At 44.0% G+C, this 20647-nt stretch overlaps 1 protein-coding gene across 1 annotated transcript in view; it reads left to right on the top strand.

The window, feature by feature from the left end:
• Positions 1–20647, top strand: part of PGBD5 (piggyBac transposable element derived 5) — a 240152-nt gene that overhangs the window by 109460 nt on the left and 110045 nt on the right. The window contains exon 3 of the mRNA XM_030196434.1: positions 19921–20055. Coding sequence (XP_030052294.1) covers positions 19921–20055 — 135 coding nt within the window. The remainder of the gene's footprint in view (positions 1–19920; positions 20056–20647) is intronic.

Below are 20647 nucleotides of genomic sequence, written 5' to 3'. Positions count from 1 at the left end.
TCTCTCTGGGCCTGTCATCCAAAGAGAAGCTGCTCTATAAGTACTTTTCAGTTAGATAGGGCTCTCAGCCTTTTATTGGAAAAGTCCTTAGTAGGTGGTCCCTTCCCCAAAGAGAGCTCAGTTACTGGGGTTCTTTCTCCTTGTAGATCTTCAGGGACTCTTGCTCCTGCAGGCTTGTTCTTTAAGCACCTCACTCTTTTTCTTTGAAAGGACATGATGTTGGCTAGTTTCCTGTTCCAGCTTTGACCTATGACCTGTGCAGCAGTTTATAGGCCATGTTACTGTTGTCCACTCTTTCTCTATCTAGGCACAGTGACTGTTAGCCAAAGACCTCTTCCCTTAGTAGTAATGGTGCAGTGGCCAGGGAAGCAAGAGCCAAAAGCAAGGGATTTGAAATGGACTGGGTATCTATACCAGCACAGTTTCCCCTCCAAGGGTTGTCTTCTCCTACCACTGGTAGAAGAGCAAGCCTCATGTTCTAGAAGCTGTGGGGCTATGTAAATGTCAAGTTCAGTTCTTAAGAGAAGCCATTAGAGGTCTCTGAAAGTCCTTAAAGGAGCAGAACCTTAGGATCAACAAACAAGCTCTAGGTGATACCTCGTACATCTTGACTAGCTTTTGATGAGAGCTATGTTGCATTCGATAGAGCTGTCCAGTAAAGAGGTATTATCTGCAGTTTTTCTGTCAAACCTTACTTCTGCACTTTTCTATAGAAACTGCACTGTTTATCTCATCCTAAGCTCCACATCCCTACTTAATGTAACATTAATTCTCTCAAACATAATTATGTGATTCCATTCCAGATTAGGGTCTCTCTTATATATGTGTGTTCAAGCTGTACAAGCTATTCAGTTACAGAACTCTTATCCCAGTTGCCTGCCTTTTAAAATCTTGAATTATACTGGTATTCGTGTTTCAGCTAATCTTGACATCCCACAAAATCTGAATGGTGGCATCTCCATTGTCATTCAAATCCAGATAATCTACTGAGGACTTCACTGTTTCTACACAAAAAGCCTATTTCATTTTACATTTATATCTTGCCTTATCAATTCCAAAGTGTTATCCAGAGCGGTTCATGACATATTAAGAACTCTGTTTACTATTATGCCTTAACCAGTTAGCCTGCATTAATGTACATTAATTTGGGATCTATTTACTAGCATGCATTAACCAATTGGTGCATGTATGCATTAACTAGAATTAAGGCACATGAATTGGTTAACACACTTTAATAAAATTTGTTGAAGGATCTAATATATGTTAATGTGCCGTAGCACACATTAACTGGTTAGTGCACATTGGTTGTTCTGAAAGTACAATTTGTAAAATACAATTAAAAAACAGCTCACAAATTCAGTAGCATGAAGACAGTTGTATTCATAAATATAACACCATTTACACAAAGGTGTAGGCGCTGTGATTTGAATGCAGGGGGCCCGGTGGCAAACGGAGGAGGGCTGTTGATGGAGCCGCGGGCGGGTGAGACCGGGGACTTCGGAGGCCCGGGGAATTTTGTCCCCCCCCTGCCCCCCCCCCCCCCCCCCCCCCCCCCCCGTCGGCGGCGGCCCTGACAGGAGGTGGTGGAGATGAAAATGGTAACAGAATTTTTAAATGTGGGGGATAAAACACACACGAATCTTGTATGAAAAGAATGGAACCAAACAAGATTGGCAGTGATAGATGACAACACCAGTAATTGAGAAGCAAAGGGGGCAAACTTCTACTGTCTGATCATGGTTGGACAGATTTGGATGGGCTGGAGTTGGGCATCTATGACAGATTCAGTAATTGGTGAAAATGGCAAGGACAAATCATGATCAAGTATGAATATCACATCATACATTATGCTCTGAGTTTATCCTTTTGAGCAAACTGGTCCGTACAGGTCTTTATCTACTGTCATTTTATTTATTTGAATGCTTCCAATATGTAGTTTCCTCTGTGTGCATCTCTATGCTGTACAAGCCAGCATGTTTCTAAATATAACTGAGATAAAAAAAATAGACAATGACAACATGGATGCAGCAGGCCATAGCACTATCTATGTCTGGCTACAGTATTTGAAAATATTCTTGGATAGCCAGGTATGCTGTGAACTGGAGAACGGTGTGGTTTAGCGCCACCAACTGGAGAACGGCGTGATTTTGCGCCACCAACTGGAGAACGGCGTGATTTTGCGCCACCAACTGGAGAACGGTGTGATTTTGCTTCCTGGATAGTTATTTGCAGAGCTGTGGAGTTGGTACACCAAACCTTCGACTCTGACACCTCTATTTTTCTACTGTCCGACCCCATCTCCAACTCCTACTATGTACTGTAAATCCAAAAGATGGTTGTAAATATCGGCCATCAACCAATTAGAGAGTGTGTCACATCAGGTTGGTGAATTCCTATTTATTTATTTATTTGTTGCATTTGTATCCCACATTTTCCCACCTATTTGCAGGCTCTATTGGTAAATGGCACTGGAAAATGTGAACTGATGTTGGGCTTTAAATTTTTTGTCCTGGATCTAAAGTACTGGTAAATATAACTTATATTTGCTAGTACTTTAGATCCAGGACAAAAAGAAAATTCTATAAGTATAAAATGCTAAATTTACCATACACATTTTTACCAACTTCGACTCCACCCAAAATTGCTTCTGACTGACTGTGACTCCACAGCCCTGGTTATTCGGATAGCAGTGTTGAATGGTTTGCTCATATTCTGATAATTTCCCGCTCTGCCCTTTCTCCTTTCCGTCCAGCCCTGGTGCTGTCCAGATAGCACCAGGTTGGTTTGTAATTATTTTCAGCAGTATTACCTGGTGCTACAAACAGCAGCAGCCTACCATTCTGTTCCCTCAAGATACCCATGCAACATACTCTTTCTATTTGAAGACTGCTCTCGTCTTGCGGAAGTCCCCTCTCTGGTGTAGTTCCAGCTTACATTCAATTTCAGGTAGTCCTATGATCTGCATATTGTTTCTACTTTCCTGATTCTCTGCATCTTCTGCGCGGTCTAAAAGATTTTTGTTCTGGATCCTCAAATCAGCCACATCCCATGTCCTTGACTGAGTCCTCCTGCCTCGATTATGCAGGTTTTAACCTGTGCATTCTTTGACCTTGTGTTTCTCTGACCTCTTTAATGGAAGACTGCGACTTGGACAGTATTTCTTTTTGAGCTCTCTGTAATGTAATGAGAGGTTACATTTCAGCTGCCATTCTCATTTCAGCCTTGCTTTTTGTCTGTCTTTCCTGACCTAGCCTACTTCACCTGTGGGATTAACACTCCTTTTCTTGCCAGATGTTTTAGGGATCTTGAAGCATAAATCTTCTGGACAGATTTTCAGTTTCTTATAGCATAAGACTCTGAGCTCTGTGGTAGGTATCAATTCCACTTATAGTATGTAGCTTTGCGCAGGGCTTGGCGCGGACCATGTCACCAGATCTAACCATTCTTACACTCCATATTGAAGAAAAAGGGAAAAACCCACAAATCCGACTCTGGTCCGGGATTTTCAACTCTCAAGCTCTGGCATTTACAAAGCAACCAAGTTCCAAAACATGAAGGCTTTTATTCAGCAAAAAGGATCAAATTCAATAATTAGAGTTAAGTGTACAAAGTCCTTGGGAAAAATCATCAAGCCCCCATCTGTGTGGTGTCTTGCCTTCCCAAGCATTAGGAGCAGTTTAGCAGCACTCACCCGTGAGTTCCAAAACACATCACCACTACTTATAACATGTTGACTCAAGGCTCAAAGGAGAAACCCCAAAAAGGTTCATAACAACAAGTTTACTGTTAAGCACAACACTCACTGCTTTCACTAGGCTTTGTCACCAAAAGGATTCATGCAAAACAACACAGGAAGGGTTTAACATTTCATCCAGCAACAGACTTTTAGTTTAAGTCCATGACAATATATTCCCTGGTGAGGACCACACTACAGTTCTCCATTCCCCAGCTTCCTAGCTCTGCATTAACTTTGGGGTCCTCCACCTCCTCCCCCCTCCCAGGTTGGGTAGCCCACCGCAGCCAGTTCTCTGTGAGGAAGCTCCCTTCTCTCTCCTCTCTGACTTCTCAGGCTTTCTATATTGGCCTCTTTCTTGAAAAGAAGGGCCACTCCCTCCCCACTCCTCAGCCTTGCTTTGATTCTCAGCTATACTTTTTAGTGAGACAGGGGAACTGGGCTGGACCTAAATGCCAACCCCTCCTTATGCACTGAAGAAAGGCACTGCAAGTGTGAAGCCTCCCCCTTCTGAGGACCTGCTGTGTTTTTCTCCCTTGCAAGGGTTCTGTGCCTGTCCTGGGGAAGAATAGAACTAAGCACTCTTGAGAAGGGTTTAGAACCTTGGTCATTACTTCCCCCCCCCTCTTTATCCTGCTGCAACTATTTAAGGGGTGCATAGTTAGCTACCAAGGTAAATTCTTTCCCCCTCAAATAGTATTCATAGTGGCAATCAGGTATGAAAAAGACAATAGGGAGACGAGACCAGGAGGGTGTCCTATACATAACAAGTTGTACAGTTTATCCACAACCTGATGTACCGTCATTTAGAGAAATGGTCGTGGCTGTTTACAATGCTAAAAGTATGGGTTTGTAAAGAAGAAAAGAAAGGAAAATATGACATCACTGTTAGTAATGAGAGAGATAATAGCCACTGAGTTGTCTAATGTCCCTCCCGATCCCATACTCCGTCGCCCTGCACAGAGAGAGTTCTCACTAATATTCATAAGGGAAGCACATTAAATCAATTCCTCTCCAAAGCATCCTGATTAATGTTTTGAAACCTGTCTTAACCCATTTTTGCTCAATTTTCCAAAATTGGTTTAGAAATCCAGGGTGAAATTAACAATTTGAGCAAAAATGGGTTAAAATCCTGGAAGGATGATTCCAGTCTAAGGTAAGATGACAAATCATTCCAGAGGGGCCAGCTGTAGTACAGTGGAATTACTGATTGCATCCAGATGAATACAGCAAAAAATGGGTACAATAAGATGATTCTGCTGGGTAGATCTCGGCTTCCTGGATGAGGAATAGGGGGCATCATTAGACGAGAAAGGAATAGTGGCATACCAGTATAATAATTTTAATGGTCAAGTATCAAAATCTTGAATTACTGGAAGTAAAAGTGGAAGGGCAGAGTTGTGACAGTTGCACAGAGCTGTAAAAGCAATGACAAGATAAGGAACTGTTTTAGCAGGAGGAATCACTGAGCAGACAGCAAAGGTAGTCTGGAAGGCAGCATTCTGTCTTTCACAATTCCAAAATCAAGGTTCAATTCTGTGGTAATTGCTGTGGCCAAGTAATTGTGGAAACTAAGGGGCTCCTGATAAGAAGTACACTAGCATCCAGCATCCCACAAAACAATATATTTTACTTGGTTCTCTGTATCATAGGGGTACAGAAGTTCAGTCTTCAAGGGCCATGATCTGGTCAGGTTTTAAGATATCCACAATGAAAATGGCATGGGAGAGATCTGTATGCTCACGACCTCTGGACAAATCTATCTCATGAATATTCTTTGTATTACACTGCTAGTAACCACTATTCTCTCTTAACATTTATTCAACACTGCTGTATTTCTGCTTTACATAATATACATCCCTTTATAAAAACCCAATTATCTCCCCACTGCTCCAAACTTCCATTCATATTACACTCACACACTATCTAAACAGAGCCAAGGGTCAGGATGTTACTATTCAAATGTTACTATTCAGACATATAAGTATTTTCAAACTCTTCTTCCTATTTAACCTGTGTTAACATAGAAGCTAAGCACAAAAAGCTATAAGGATAGACTTGTTTCACATAAGCAGTCCCATCTTTATCACTTCAAACAGTGTTTTTCAATTGTAGAACCACTGCTCAAAATCATTAATAGGAATATGTTCATTCAAAGTCCTGAACTGTACTCAGCAATACAATTTGCCATTGCATCACAAATTTTTACTTCTTGCAACTCGTGAAACAACGAGTTACCAATCCAAAGTTCTTTTTCAAATAAAGCTTACGAATCAGCCCTGTTCTCGCTTTCTGTGTACTAGAGCTCAACATCCTCAAGCAAACAAAGTGTCTTTGAGGATATCCTGAAAACCAGACTTGTATGTGGTTCTTGAGGAGTGAACTTGCATACCCCCTGCTGTATCAAAATACATCCTTTTGACCAGTGGTGTGCTGGAGAAGGCTCTCACAGGCTCGCAAGAGCCGGTTGTTTTTAAGAATTTTGGGAGCCGGTTGTTAAAGTAGGGCCCTCCATGGCTACTTTAACAACTGGCTCCCAAAATGTAGGCTTGGGCCCCCTGCTGAATTATCTTTTACTTTGCTGGTGGGGATGCTGAGCCCTGCCAGCCAAGTAAATAGACTACTGCTGCTCCCCGCTCCTTGTTTCCATCTCTGGGCAGCAGTCTGGGACTTCTCCAGCATGTGAGAGAAGTTCCAGCATGCTGCTCAGAGCAAGACGTTGGGAGTGGTGGCAGTCCATTTATTGGCTGCCAGCAAAGGTATGCCTAGCGTGCCCGCACAAAGGGAGGGAGGAAGGAGAGAGAGGCAAGTGTTGCTCCCCCGCCCCCCCCCCCCTTCCAACTGCAGAGCTGGCTATGTCCGGAGAAAGAGCCTGTTGTTAAAAATTTACCAGCACACCCCTGCTTTTGACAAACCTTAATCATTTAAAACAACAACCTACTGTACCAGCCAGCAAAATAACTAGATATCCCTGTATAAATGCTTTTTTTGTTTGTTTGAATATTTCCCCTGTATAGGTTCTCCAATAACAAAACAGCAAGTATAAGTAACTACAGTAGAAACATTTATTTAAAATAAAAACCCTCATAATCTTTCAGGAGATAACAGCTTCCCACTAATGTGTTAGAAACATGAGCAAAGTTCACCATATTAAACCTCTCAGCTTCCAAGCTGTAAAATCCTATTTATAATGCTCACCTGGAGCCCCTTTGGCTTGTGAAGCATCTGCCATTGCTGCTGGTTCTAAAATAGAACTGAAATATGCAAAGCCGTGAAGTTAACCCACTGGAACATGATTACCGAAGATGCACTGGATTTGTCTCCTCCTGTGAGTGGAGATTTCCCACTCTGGGATTATAGGAACTCGCAGCAGGAAGCAAGCGTAATGATCTAGGGCAGGGATGGGCACCTACGGTCCTCAATTGATTTGCACGTACTGCTTCCATTGTATGGAAAGAGATCTCATGCATATTCATTGTGGAAATCTTGAAATCCCAACTGGATTTTGGCCTTGTCCACCCCTGATCTAGTGTGTCCTCTGGGAAATTTGAGCAAAGTTCAGGGAGGCAATTGGTCACATCAAAGCCACTTATTTGACCATCACTACAGCTGAACATGATCTTCTTGTTTAAACAGGACATTAAGAATCACTGGACCTTTTTACAGTGAATCACTCTAAAATGGAGAAATATGGCAGTGTGGCATTTCCAGGGCTTTTTTTGAGGGGGTACTCGGGGGGTACTGAGTACCGGTACCTTTTCTATTGCCTGCTAAAATTGACCCATGGTCCCCAAGTTTTAATGAAAGAGCTCAGGCCCTACACACCAATTCTGCCTTGTCATAGATTCTGTGACTTGGTTGCAGGGGGCCTGGCTATTGTGGGGTGGGTCCCTCAGTGATCACCCCACCCCTGAAGGGTGATCTGGTGTTTGAGTACTGGCACCTTTTTTGCTAGAAAAAATGCACTGGGCATTTCCAAAGGATCAAAGAGAAGAGCGATACTAGATTTGTGTAGATTCTGACACAAAGCATTTAAGGATAGCAAGTTTCCCAAGATCTTAATATGGAGCTAGCCCAATGCACCTTTACTTGTGTAGCCAAGCCAGGCAGCCCCCCCCCCCCCCCCCCCACACACACACAAAATGATCCTGATTATTCAAATTTTAAGATAACTAAGAGCTGGTTAGCCTCTTGTAGGAAGCATGTGAGATGGGTTTTCTTACAAAGGTTATAAACTGAGACAGCAGGGCAAAGGCATGAAATACACCGCCTTGGGTGAATCTATTCAATTCATAAAGGCGGTTAGAAAATCCCCATCAATCAATAAATAAGGAGCTATACTTCCATACTGTAACCTGCTAAACTAAAGCATTTAAGGATAACAAGTTAACAAAGATCTTAATATGGAGCCAGCCCAATGCACCTTTTCTTGTGTATCCAAGCCAGGCAATCACCCCCTCCCTCCAAATGATCATGATTACTCAAATTTTAAGAAAAAGCTTGTTAGGATCTGGTAGCAAGCAGGTGAGATGTTGTACAACGGTTATAAGCAGATAAACTGAGGCAGAAGGGCGAAGGCATCAAATACATCACCTTGGGTGAATCTCTTCATAAAGGCGATTAATAAATCCTAATCAATCAACAAATAAATACATAAAATAAAAAAGGAGGTATGCTTCCATACTGTAACCTGCTAAACTAAGGATGAACAGCATGTTATCTTTGCTGAAAGAAGAACAAAAATACACGTGGCTTTCACATTCTGATTATCCACCTGAACAATTCATACCACCATGTTGGAATTGGGAGGTCCAAAGAGACTGAAAGCCATCTTCTAAATTTGTGGCTAGTGTTGAGAATAGTAATGTTTTGTTTTCTGGCTTAGTTTGGTCAGTTCTTATTCTTGCATTGGTTTGGCTCTTTAGATACAATCTGCTATTTTTGTTTCAGTGTTACGGGGCCCTAAAAGTCCCCTGACCCTTCCTAATTGTCTCCATAAAAAGAAAGAGGTTGGTTTTTTTTTTGGTAATGAAATTTGATATACCACCTTTCTGCGGTACAATCAAAGCGGTTTAAATTTATTTATATGCAGGTACTTTCTGTGTCCTTAGTGGACTCACAGTCTAAGTTTTGTAACTGGGGCAATGGAGGGTTAAGTGACTTGCCCAGGGTCACAAGGAGCTGCAGCGGAAATCAAACCCAGTTCCCTAGGACTTCAGCCCACTGCACTAACCATTAGGCTACTCCTCCACGAGTAGTCTTGTGCTTTAGACTCTGGGAAATAGTGTTAGCAAAAGAGAAAAGGTTGTTGTTTTTTTTCTATATAACAAAGGAACCCCAAAAGTTCTGGGTTTTTTTTGTCCTTGAGGAAAAATGGTTGGGACTGAGGATCAGAGTTTGTAGCCCTGTAAGCTTCACGAGTGCCCTTGAAGTCTTGGAGGATCCCAAGATAGAAAACCAGAAGGAGAACTGGTGTAAAACAGAATTTTCTTCATACTCCTAATCTGCATTGAAGATTACCTTGTTGGCTTGTAAAGTTTAGGTATTAGCTTGCAAGACTTATGAAGCTGCTGCAGAATTGCTGCTTGGAAGAGGTGTCAGCAGCCAGAGCACATGTCTGTTACTATTCAGGACAAGTAGGAGGAGTGGCCTAGTGGTTAGGGTTGTGGACTTTGGTCCTGAGGAACTGAGTTCAATTCCCAGCACAGGCAGCTCCTTGTGACTTTGGGCAAGTCACTTAGCCCTCCATTGCCCCAGGTACAAATAAGTACCTGTATACAATATGTAAGCTGCATTGAGCCTGCCATGAGTGGGAAAGCACAGGTACAAATGTAACAAAAAAAAAAAGTACTCCAGTTCTTCAACTGAAGAAGAAGACCCACATCATACTGACAGCAATACAGGGAAGTCTGAGAGGAATATCTCTAAATAGTACACTCAGGGAGCTGGACTGAAAGGATTCCCAAGGGCAGCAGTGAATGTAAATTACCAGCTCTTTCTCTGATTTTGTTTGGTTAAAACATAAAAAAAAAAGAATTGCCATTTTGGGTCAGACCAAAGGTCTATCTAGCCCAGTATCCTGCTTTCAGCAGTGGCAAATCCCAGGTCACAAGTACTTGACAGAATCCCACGAAGTACCAAGATTCAATGCTGCCGACCCCAGGGATAAAAAATAACTTTCCCCAAGTCTATCTTAAAGTTTTATGAACTTTCCTCCAGGAATTTGTTCAAACTTTTTTAAACCCAGCTACACAAACTGATTTAACCAAATCTATCTACAGATTTCAAAGCTTAACTATGCCTTGAGTGAAAAATTTTTTTCTCTTATATGTTTTAAATATACTTCCTAGTAACTTCATGGCTTGTTCCTTAGTCTTTGTATTTTTGAAAGAGTAAACAGATTTGCATTTACCCATTCTGCTCCGCTCAAGACTTTGTAGACCTCTATCATATCCCCCCACCCCCACCCAACACATACACCAGCCATCTCTTTTCTAATTCTGATATATCTTTTTTTTTTCTTGAGTGGTGATTCCTAATGAGGAATCTAGCATCATGTACCTATAATTCAGGTTATTCTTCCCAGTGTGCATCATTTGTCCACATTAAGTTTCATCTACCATTTGCATGCCCAACTGCAAAGGTTAGGACACTAAGAGGGGCATAATCGAAAGGGGCGCCCAAGTTTTGCTGAGGACGTCCTCGCAGGATGTCCCAGCGAAGGGGCGGGGATTTTATCGAAACAAGATGGGTTTCCATCTTTCGTTTCGATAATACGGTCGGGGACGCCCAAATCTTGACATTTAGGTCGTCCCTAGAGATGGTCGTCCTTAGACTTGGTCATTTCTGATTTTCAGCAATAATGGAAACTAAGGACGCCCATCTCAGAAACGACCAAATGCAAGCACTTTGGTCGTGGGAGGAGCCAGCATTCGTAGTGCACTGGTCCCCCTGACATGCCAGGACACCAACCTGGCACCCTAGGGGGCACTGCAGTGGACTTCAGAAAAAGCTCGCAGGTACATAGCTCCCTTACCTTGTGTGCTGAGCCCCCCCCCCCAAAAAAAAAAAAAAAACCCACTCCCCACAACTATACACCACTACCATAGCCCTTATGGGTGAAGGGGAGCACCTAGATGTGGGTACAGTGGGTTTGTGGTGGGTTTTGAAGGGCTCACATTTACCACCACAAGTGTAACAGGTGGATGGGCCTGTGTCCGCCTGCCTGAAGTGCACTGCACCCACTAAAACTGCTCCAGGGACCTGCATACTGCTGTCATGGAACTGGGTATGATATTTGAGGCTGGCAAAATATATTTTAAAAATGTTTTTTATGGTGGGAGGGGTTAGTGACCACTGGGGGAGTAAGGGGAGGTCATCCCCGATTCCCTCCGGTGGTCATCTGGTCAGTTCGGGCATGCCCCCGTGGCCCCACCTAGCTATGACCCTGGTTTACATATTATATACAGGTACTCATTTTTTCCTGAGGCAATGGAGGGTTAAGGGGCCCTTTTACAAAGGCACATTAGGCGCTATGCGCATGCAGCATGTGCTTAAACGAGACTACCAGTCTACCGCGGTAATTTTAGATTTGGCGTGTGCCCATAACGCCTGGATGATTTGTTTACTTCCTCTCATGTGTGTTGTTTCCGGCGGTAATTGGCAGTTGGCGCACACTGACTGGTCACTGCGCATGTAGTGTGTGAACCCTTTCCGTTAGATCAATGGGTAGCGTTAAGGGCTCAGGCCAGTTTTGGACGTGCGCCGGTTTCACTACTACTACTACTACTTAACATTTCTAAAGCGCTACTAGGGTTACGCAGCGCTGTACAATTTAACATGGAAGGACAGTCCCTGCTCAAGGAGCTTACAATCTAAAAGACAGGTGTACAATCTAAAGACAAGTGTACAATCTAAAAGACAGGTGTAAGTCTAGAGACAAGTGTACAATCTAAAAGACAAGTGTAGAGTCGATCTGATAGGGCTTACTATATTTCTCGAAAGGTTAGGCGCCGAAAGCAGCATTGAAGAGGTGAGTTTTAAGCAGAGATTTGAAGATGGGTAGGGAGGGGGCTTGGCGTAGGGGTTGAGGAAGATTGTTCCAGGCATAGGGTGAGGCAAGGCAGAATGAGCGGAGCCTGCAGTTGGCAGTGGTGGAGAAGGGTACGGAGAGGAGGGATTTGTCCTGTGAGCGGAGGTTACGGGTGGGAACATAGGGGGAGATGAGGGTAGAGAGGTAGTGAGGAGCCGCAGACCGGGTGCATTTGTAGGTAAGGAGTAGAAGCTTGAATTGTATGCAGTATCTGATCGGAAGCCAGTGAAGTGACTTGAGGAGAGGGGTGATATGAGTATATCGGTTCTGGCGGAATATAAGACGTGCGGCAGCGTTCTGAACGGATTGAAGGGGGGATAGATGGCTAAGTGGGAGGCCGGTGAGGAGTAAGTTGCAGTAGTCAAGGCGAGAGGTAATGAGAGCGTGGACGAGAGTTCGTGTGGTGTGCTCAGAAAGGAAAGGGCGAATTTTGCTGATGTTGAAGAGGAAGAAGCGACAGGTTTTGGCAGTCTGTTGGATATGCACAGAGAAGGAGAGGGAGGAGTCGAAGATGACTCCGAGGTTGCGGGCAGATGGGACGGGGAGGATGAGGGTGTTATCAACTGAGATAGAGAGTGGAGGAAGAGGAGAAGTGGGTTTAGGTGGAAAGACGAGGAGCTCGGTTTTGGACATGTTCAGCTTCAGGTGGCGGTTGGACATCCAGGCAGCAATGTCGGATAAGCAGGCCGATACCTTAGCCTGGTTCTCCGCGGTGATGTGTGGAGAGATATAGCTGGGTGTCATCAGCATAAAGATGATACTGAAAACCATGAGATGAGGTCAGTGAGCCTAGGGAAGAGGTGTAGATTGAGAAGAGAAGGGGTCCAAGGACAGATCCCTGGGGAACTCCAACAGATAGTGGGATGGGAGTGGAGGAAGATCCATGAGAGTGAACCCTGAAGGTGCGGTGGGAGAGATAAGAGGAGAACCAGGAGAGAGAGTTTCAGTTTTACCACATGCCCTTTTCCTGTCCCATTAAAAAAAAAAGCACTTCTTTTGCAGACGCGATAAAAACTGCCCTGTCACGCGCCCAGTACATGCGCCTCCACTACCACAGGCCATTATTTACCGCGGCTTAGTAAAAGGACCCCTAAGTGACTTGCCCAGCATCACAAGAAGCTGCAGTGGGAATCGAACTGGTTCCCCTGGTTCTCAGGCCACTGCACTATTAAGCTATAGTGTCCATGTACTACACCTATGGACCTTGATGCTACTACTTCTCCCCAGGGGCGTAGCTACATGGGGCCACGGGGGCCTGGGCCCCCCAGATTTGGCCCTGGCCCCCGCCGACCCTTTTGACCCCCCTTCCCGCCGCCGCTAACCCTCCACGGCCGCCATTGGGTACCTGTGCTGATGGGGGTCCCCAACCCCCGCCAGCCGAAGTCCTCTTCAGCTGGTCTCCGGGCCAGCGCATTGCTGCAGCTGATGTGGAAGCCTAGGATTCTGTTTCTGTGTGAGTCATCCTGACGTCCTGACGGCGCTGGGGGATTCGGAGGAGGGTTGGCGGCGGGGGGAAGGGGGGGTCGAAAGGGGAGGGGCGCTGGGGGGGTCAAAGGTGGTGGGGGGGTTGCGGCGCTGGGGGGGGGCTAAAATGTGCCCCCTCACCTCGGGCTCTGGCCCCCCTCCCGCTGAAGTCTGGCTACGCCCCTGCTTCTCCCCATTAAAGAACCCCAGGACCACAGCAAGCTAGCCAGTACCCCATAGAACCCAATGGGCTCTTTTACAGTACCTGAGGTGGACAAGGTAATTACAATTAGGGATTTTATTTATTTGTTACATTTGTACCCCGCGCTTTCCCACTCGAGGCAGGTTCAGTGCGGCTTACATAGTAATAGGGGTTACCAGGTATTGCAGAGAGAGTACAAGCTGTAGTATAACAGAATAGTGATGGAGATATGCAAATAGGTGAGATTTCAACAGATCTTTTCACCTCCCTTCATCCTCTCTTAATATCAATAGCAATGGTGAGTTTGGGCGCTTATGCTATCTGACAGACAGTCCACTACAATTGACTATGTATGCCCCATTCAGTCTCCACAGATCCCATGCATATTCAGGCTGAGGAGGTTCAGGGTGGAGAGTCTGATAAATACTGCTCATTTGGGGGTTCTGAAACTGCTAGTTAGTCCACTGCAGTGCATTCACTGGTGTGATTATTCACAGTTCATCCTATAGAGACTTAAGAGATTCAATCTAACACAGTAGTTATCAACCCAGTCTTCGGGATACAGCTGGCCAATCAGGTTTACAGGATATCCACAATGAATATGCGTGGGGAAAATTTGTATATGATCCAGGTAGTGCAGGCGGATTCATTTCATGCATGTTCATCGTGGATATCTGTCCCAAGCACTGGGTTAAGAACCACTGCTCTAAAGCATTAGCAGATGCCCTTACCTACTTCTCTTTGTGACCGATGCCAGCCCTTCTTACGGGCTGAAGTCTCTGCTCTTTAAGTTTACATCTCCAGAATTTTGAATTATGCAGATAAATGATAAAAGCACCAAACTACTATTAATTCCTTCATTTCTTGGCAGAGGTTGCTGAGAGCAGATGAGCCATGGCCCTGTTTTGCAGTGTTACATAGCCATAGCATCAAATGTATGCTACAGTTCCCAGCAAAGGAAAAGGTTTTCAATAAGGACAGCATGACAGTGCATGAAATGCCAGATGGCCTGAAAGTGTTGCAGGGCAAGCTACCAAGGACTGAAAGCATACTTGATCTGTGAATACAGTGTGTAAGCGATGCACAAGTATTATTCAACATCAGTGGGATAAGGATTCCATTTCTGACAGAAGAAAACCCACTGTTTCCGGGTGAATGGTGCTCAGTAATTGGAGCTTTTTCAGACATTTTTGTTTTTTCTTTATTATATGCACACAAAAAATAGAATTTAAAGGGACAGAAAAAGCTTTGGATATTTGCCTTTAGGTGAACTTAAAATGTATTTTAATTTAATTTCAGGACTCATGACTGAAATATAGATACCATGATTGATACAGTCAAAAATCATGCTGTGTTATAAGTACCTGAATCTAAAAATCTCAAACATTTTTAAGGTGGGATGTAAATTTATTTGCATTTTATTAAGGTAGCATAGGCATCTTTTTACCTTTATAATGTAGGCATCCTAAATTTACATCTGCTCCAAGACAGGAGTAAATTTGTACATATACACTGAACATCTATGCATGTATTTTATAAAGTACACCTGTACATCGCAACTCTGCACCAGCTGCCCGTGCAACAAATGTGCATCACAGTTCAACTGCAACTCCGCACCACCTCACTCGAATGCCAGTACAACACATGTACATCGGAGCTCAACCAGAACTTTGCACGACCTCCTGGGAATGCCTGTCCGACATGTACAGCAACTTTGCACCACCTTGTGGGAATGCCTGTGCAACCACGTGTACAACGCAGCTCAACCACAACTCTGCATCACCTCTGGCATAGCCGCTGAGAGGGGGGGGGCAGAGGGAACAAAATTCCAAGTTCCACCCAAAACATGCCTCCAACACGCCCCTTTGCAATTTAGTCGAACTGCGGAGTAAATCGTTCCAATTCTGAGTTTTGAAAATCGTGACTAGACATTTTGTGTGAAAAAAAAAGTTTGTCTGCCACTTTGTGCCACTTTTGAGATGTTTTTCTCTTTTGAAAATGAGTGCCTGTGTTTCAGTGTACCTATTTACATGTGTGTACACCTGCACGGTTTTCTAAGAGCTACTTTCTGCATGTAATACATGCGTTACACACAGAAACTGCTTTATAAAATTACCCTTTAGAGTGCTATATAAAATTAAAGGATTTATAGCAGGGGTGTATCTGCGTGGGGCCACAGGGGCCTGGGCCCCCGCAGATTTCGCCCTGGACCCCCCTACCATCGACCCTCTCCACCTCCCCCTCCCTCCCGCACGCCCGCCACCAACCCGTTGCCGATCTTTGCTGGCGGGGGACCCCAAGCCCCCGCCAGCTGAAGTCCTCTCTTCCGTGCAGGGTGCAAGTTGCAACGCTTCCTGTTCTTCTGAGTCTGACGTCCTGCACTCAGAAGAACAGGAAGCGTTGCAACTTGCAGCCTGCATGGAAGAGAGGACCTCGGCTGGTGGGGGGTTGGGGTCCCCCACCAGCAAAGGTAAGTGACAGCAGCGGGGGAGGGTTGGCGGCGGCGGGAGGGGGTGGAGAGTGTCATTGGTGGCGAGGGGGGGGTCTGGCAGTGGCGGGGGGTCCGGAAATGGCGGGGGGGGGGGGATCGGTGGCGCCGGGGGGGGGGGCTAAAATGTGCCCCCTCCCTCTGACTCTGGCCCCCCCTACCGCCAGAGTCCAGATAAGCCCCTGATTTATAGACATCATGTATCCTTTGCATCATCCACTAATGCTGACACAGTAAATCACCCAGAGTTGTGAAACTAGAATTCAGCTGAGTTATTGGGTAAAGATAAATTTTAGATTCCCAGCCAACAGTTGTGTAATCATGGTAAGAGCCAAATGTATCCAAAAGTTTTACCCTTGGGCGCAAATGAAAGAACACACCATAAATCAAGCCCAAAAGTCTGAAATGAGGCACCACAGAAGAATTATAAACATCTACATTCTTTATGTGAGCCTTGAATATTGCTGCCAGAGAGTTGATATGTATAAGACAGATGAAATTAAGCTTCATGTGGACTGCACGTTATTCATAAACAATGTGCATTTGTTAGCATGGCTTAAACAATGTATTGTGTGCAAAATCAATGTAATGCCCTGTGAGGGAGGCTACTGGATGCTGCCTCTCTCCATTAATAGTACTCCCTCACAGTGTTAGAGCCACCCAAGGAGGTTTAATTGAAAGGAGACAGTGGGAGCGTTCTTGGCCCATTATCTGACCTGAAGCCAGTTGGCGGAGCTTGATGCCATATTGAGTCACCCAAAACAATAGCAAACGCTTATTAGAAATAAGAACTACCTACGTGTGGCTTGGTGTGGACTAAAAGTTTGCTTTAGTTTGAGTGTATTAAGATGGTTGCTACAGTTTCAGCCTTGTCACGTGATGCCGTCTCTTGTCAATCAAACCTCCTTTGAGCTACCTTAAAACTTTCAGTCCTGCCCAGGAGAGAAGTGACATGGGAGGGGCGGAGTCAGGAGGGCATGGTCCAAGAAGTATAAAAGCTTAGGTCACAGCTAGGTGGAGGCCCAGAGGGAAGCAGCAGTGCCCAACTGCAATTGCCTCTACCGACATGTGAACTGCAGCACAGTCTGGCAGTCCAATTTGGAACCTTGCAACTTTGGATTTTTTTACCCAAGTAACTGCTAAAGACTACCTTGGTAACTGGAGAAGAAGGCCAGAGATAAGTAGAATGTACTGCCATGCTGGGAGACAACAATGTATATTGTGGCCCTGCTAGAGCAGGCCACTGGAGAAGCATGTTGAGCATTTTGTGGTTATTTTTCTCCCATACCTGTTAATATTTATTTATTTATTAGTATTTATTTACCACCTTTTTGAAGGAATTCACTCGAGGCAGTGTACAGTAAGAATAAATCAAACATAAGCAAAATACAATTACAACAGTAAAAATGTTCAAATAATATAAAGTAAGGCATAGTATACTACTTACAATGTCAACACAATACATAATAGAACATTTTAATTAGCGGTGTAAGGTATAAGCAAAGATGGAAGATATAAATAGGTAAGAGAGTAAGAGGAGTTAGAAACTAAAGTGACTAATTAAAAGAAAGATACACATGAGGTCATCAGTATTATCCCAGCTAGGGTAGAAGTGGGTAAATGTGTCCTGCAGTATGTGCAGCCCATGTCACTCCTTGTGTGAGTGAGACTAATAAGTTAGTTACTTCTTCCATTAAAGGTCTGGTTGAAGAGCCAAGCTTTCACCTGCTTCCTGAAGTAGAGATAGTCTTGTGTTAAGCGGAGCCTTTCAGGGAGTGCATTCCAGAGTGTGGGGACTACTCCGGAGAAGGCTCAGTTGTGGGTATCACATCATGTAATGTCTTTTGGAAAGGGTGGTTAGTGATAGTCCTTGAGAGAACCTTAGTCCTTCAGGTGTATAGAGAATCATCCTATTGTTCAGGTACTCGGGGCCATTTCCTTGAAGGTCAGACACAGAGTTTTAAATTTAGCTCTGTATTGTACTGGTAGCCATTGAAGGTTTTGCAAAAATGGTGTGATGTGGTCATGTCGCTTGCAACCTTTTATTAGTCTTGCTGCAGCATTCTGAATCAATTGGAGCTGGTGCAGACCCTTTGTAGTCAGACCATTGTAGAGTGCATTACAGTAATCCAGTCTTGCTGTTATCATGGCATTCACAATTCGGATAAGATTTACCTTCTTGATATAAGGAGAGTGGCAGCGTAGCTGTCACAAATAGTAGAAGCAGCTCTTGAGCGTTGCTTGGATTTGGGGAATCCGAGCTCTAACTGTGTGCCGAGGTTCCTGACTTGTGATTTGAGGGGGAGTTCATACTTCCCAAAAGAGATTTTGATGTCAGGTATGTATCCACTTGTGTTAGGGACCCAGAGAAGCTTGATTTTACTTGGGTTCAGGCAGGCAACGTTTGTTGTGTTTAGCCCATTCTTGAATTGATGTTAGACAGGTAATCAGTTTATTCAGGGCAGTAGGTAAGTCAGGTTCAATGGGTATAAGTAGCTGCACATCATCTGCGTAGGTGTAGAACTGAGTGTCCATTGACTGCATCCGCTATGCTAGTGGCTTGAGGTAGATATAGAACAGAATAGGTGACAGTACCAATCCTTGTGGTGGCGATGAGTTGCTGACAAACATTATGGATTGCTGCCTGTCTGATAGGATCTGAACCAAGCAAGTACTATTCCACTGATATCTGTTTCTGTCAGTCGTACTAGCATGATATCATGATCCACAGTGTCAAAAGCTACTGAGAAATTTAGCAGTTCTAACACCGAGGCGAATCCCCTGTCTCGGTTTCTCCGAAGGTCATCTAGTAGGGATACGAGGACCGTTTCTGTTCCATAACAAGGTCTGAATCCAGATTGACATGGATCTAGCCAGTTTCTGTCTTCTATCCAATCATTGAGTTGAACACAGATGGTTTGTTCTATAAATTTCCCTAGAAATGGGATGTTGGACACTTGCTGGTAACGTTCAAGTTGAACAGGACCCCTATCTAGTACTTTAAATAAATATTATTTGGTTCACTTTAGCTTGCTGTGTGGTTCCAGTGTATCCTGGCTCCAGAGCCTTCCTCTTTTATGTTACCACATGCCCATATATTCTCTGAAGTGGACTAAAAATGTCCCCCAAATAATCTGAAAACAAACCAAAAAATGTTTTGCCTGTATGTAAACAGGGCTTATGGGAGTCTTGGTGCAAGGGACTGATCCTATATCCTATGTTGACTTAATCAGGTCTGTAAAATCATGAGTGCAGTGGAACAGGTAGATGTGAATCATTTGTTTACTCTTTTCAAAGGTACAAGGACTAGGGGGCACACACTGAAGCTAATGAGTAGTACCTTTAAAACAAATTGGAGAAAATATATTTTTCACTCAACATGTACTTAAACTCTGGAATTCGTTGCCAGAGAATATGGTAAAAGCGATTAGCATAGCAGGGTTTAAAAAAAAGGTTTAGACCGGTTCCGAAAAGAATACTCCATAAACAGTTATTAAGGTGAACTTAGAAAAATATCCTGTTTGTTCCTGGGATAAGCAGTGTAAAATCTGTTTACTCTTTTGGGATCCTGCCAGGTACTTGGGACCTGGATTGGCCACTGTTGGAAAAAAGGGTACCGGGCTTGAAGGACCTTTGGTCTGTCCCAGTATGGCGATACTTATGTACTTAGTCACTTGCTTAATTGAATGTTTTCTAAACCTTTTGTGGAACAAGTTCTGTCTGTGATGCAAAAGCAATGATACATGAAGAGTTATATTGTAAGTCCAATGGTGTTGAGATCAAAGGCAGTGTAGTGTGTCCAACTATTCTCAATGAAAAGTAAAAAGAGAGATCAACTGCATCTGTGTTTCCAGATAGCATCCTGTCCTTCTCTATGTTGATGTATGATGTAAGACTTGTTTTGTAAGGTCTCCAGGAGATAATTTATTTCTTTATTGTAGGTGCTACATGAACCATTGATCGATGAAGACCCAGTTTTCATTGCTACATGCACAGAACGGGAGCTGCGCAAGAGGAAAAAAAGGAAATTCAGTCTGTGGGTCCGGCAGTGCTCCTCCACGGGCTTCATCTGCCAGGTTTGTATATAAACTTAGGGGTCCTTTTACTGATCTGCGTAGGCGCCTACACGCGCCCAACACGCCTCAGATTGGAGTTACCGCGTGGCCCTTGTGGCAATTTCAATTTTGGCGCGCGTCCACAAAAATATTTTTTATTTTCTGACACGCATAGACTATTACCGCCCGGTTACCGCATGAGACCTTACCGCTAGGTCCAATGGCTTGCTGTAAGGTTTCAGACCCAAAAAGGGATGCGTGGCAATTTTCATTTTGCCGTATGTTCATTTTCGTGAAAAATTTTTTAAAAGGCATTTTTTGTAGGTGCGCTAAAAAATAATTCTGCGTGCGCCCACGACACGCGTCTACACTGTTGCAGGCCATTTTTCAGCGCACCTTAGTAAAAGGACCCCAGAAAGAGGAGTTGATTGTCTTTACTTTCACTTTTGAGGGAAAAGCGAAAACCATTAGACAGTAAGGCTGACTCCATTAAAACAATAAAGCAAAAAATGTCCATACCCTGTTTTCCTCAAGAGATGATGAATGATACAGCATTGCATTATGACAGATGTAACTGTGGTTACATAAAACCTAATTAACAATGAAAAAAGCC

Source organism: Microcaecilia unicolor, chromosome 3 (genome assembly GCF_901765095.1).
Source record: "Microcaecilia unicolor chromosome 3, aMicUni1.1, whole genome shotgun sequence".
Classification (NCBI taxonomy): Eukaryota; Metazoa; Chordata; class Amphibia; order Gymnophiona; family Siphonopidae; genus Microcaecilia; species Microcaecilia unicolor.
This window is presented reverse-complemented; position numbering and strand designations above follow the sequence as displayed.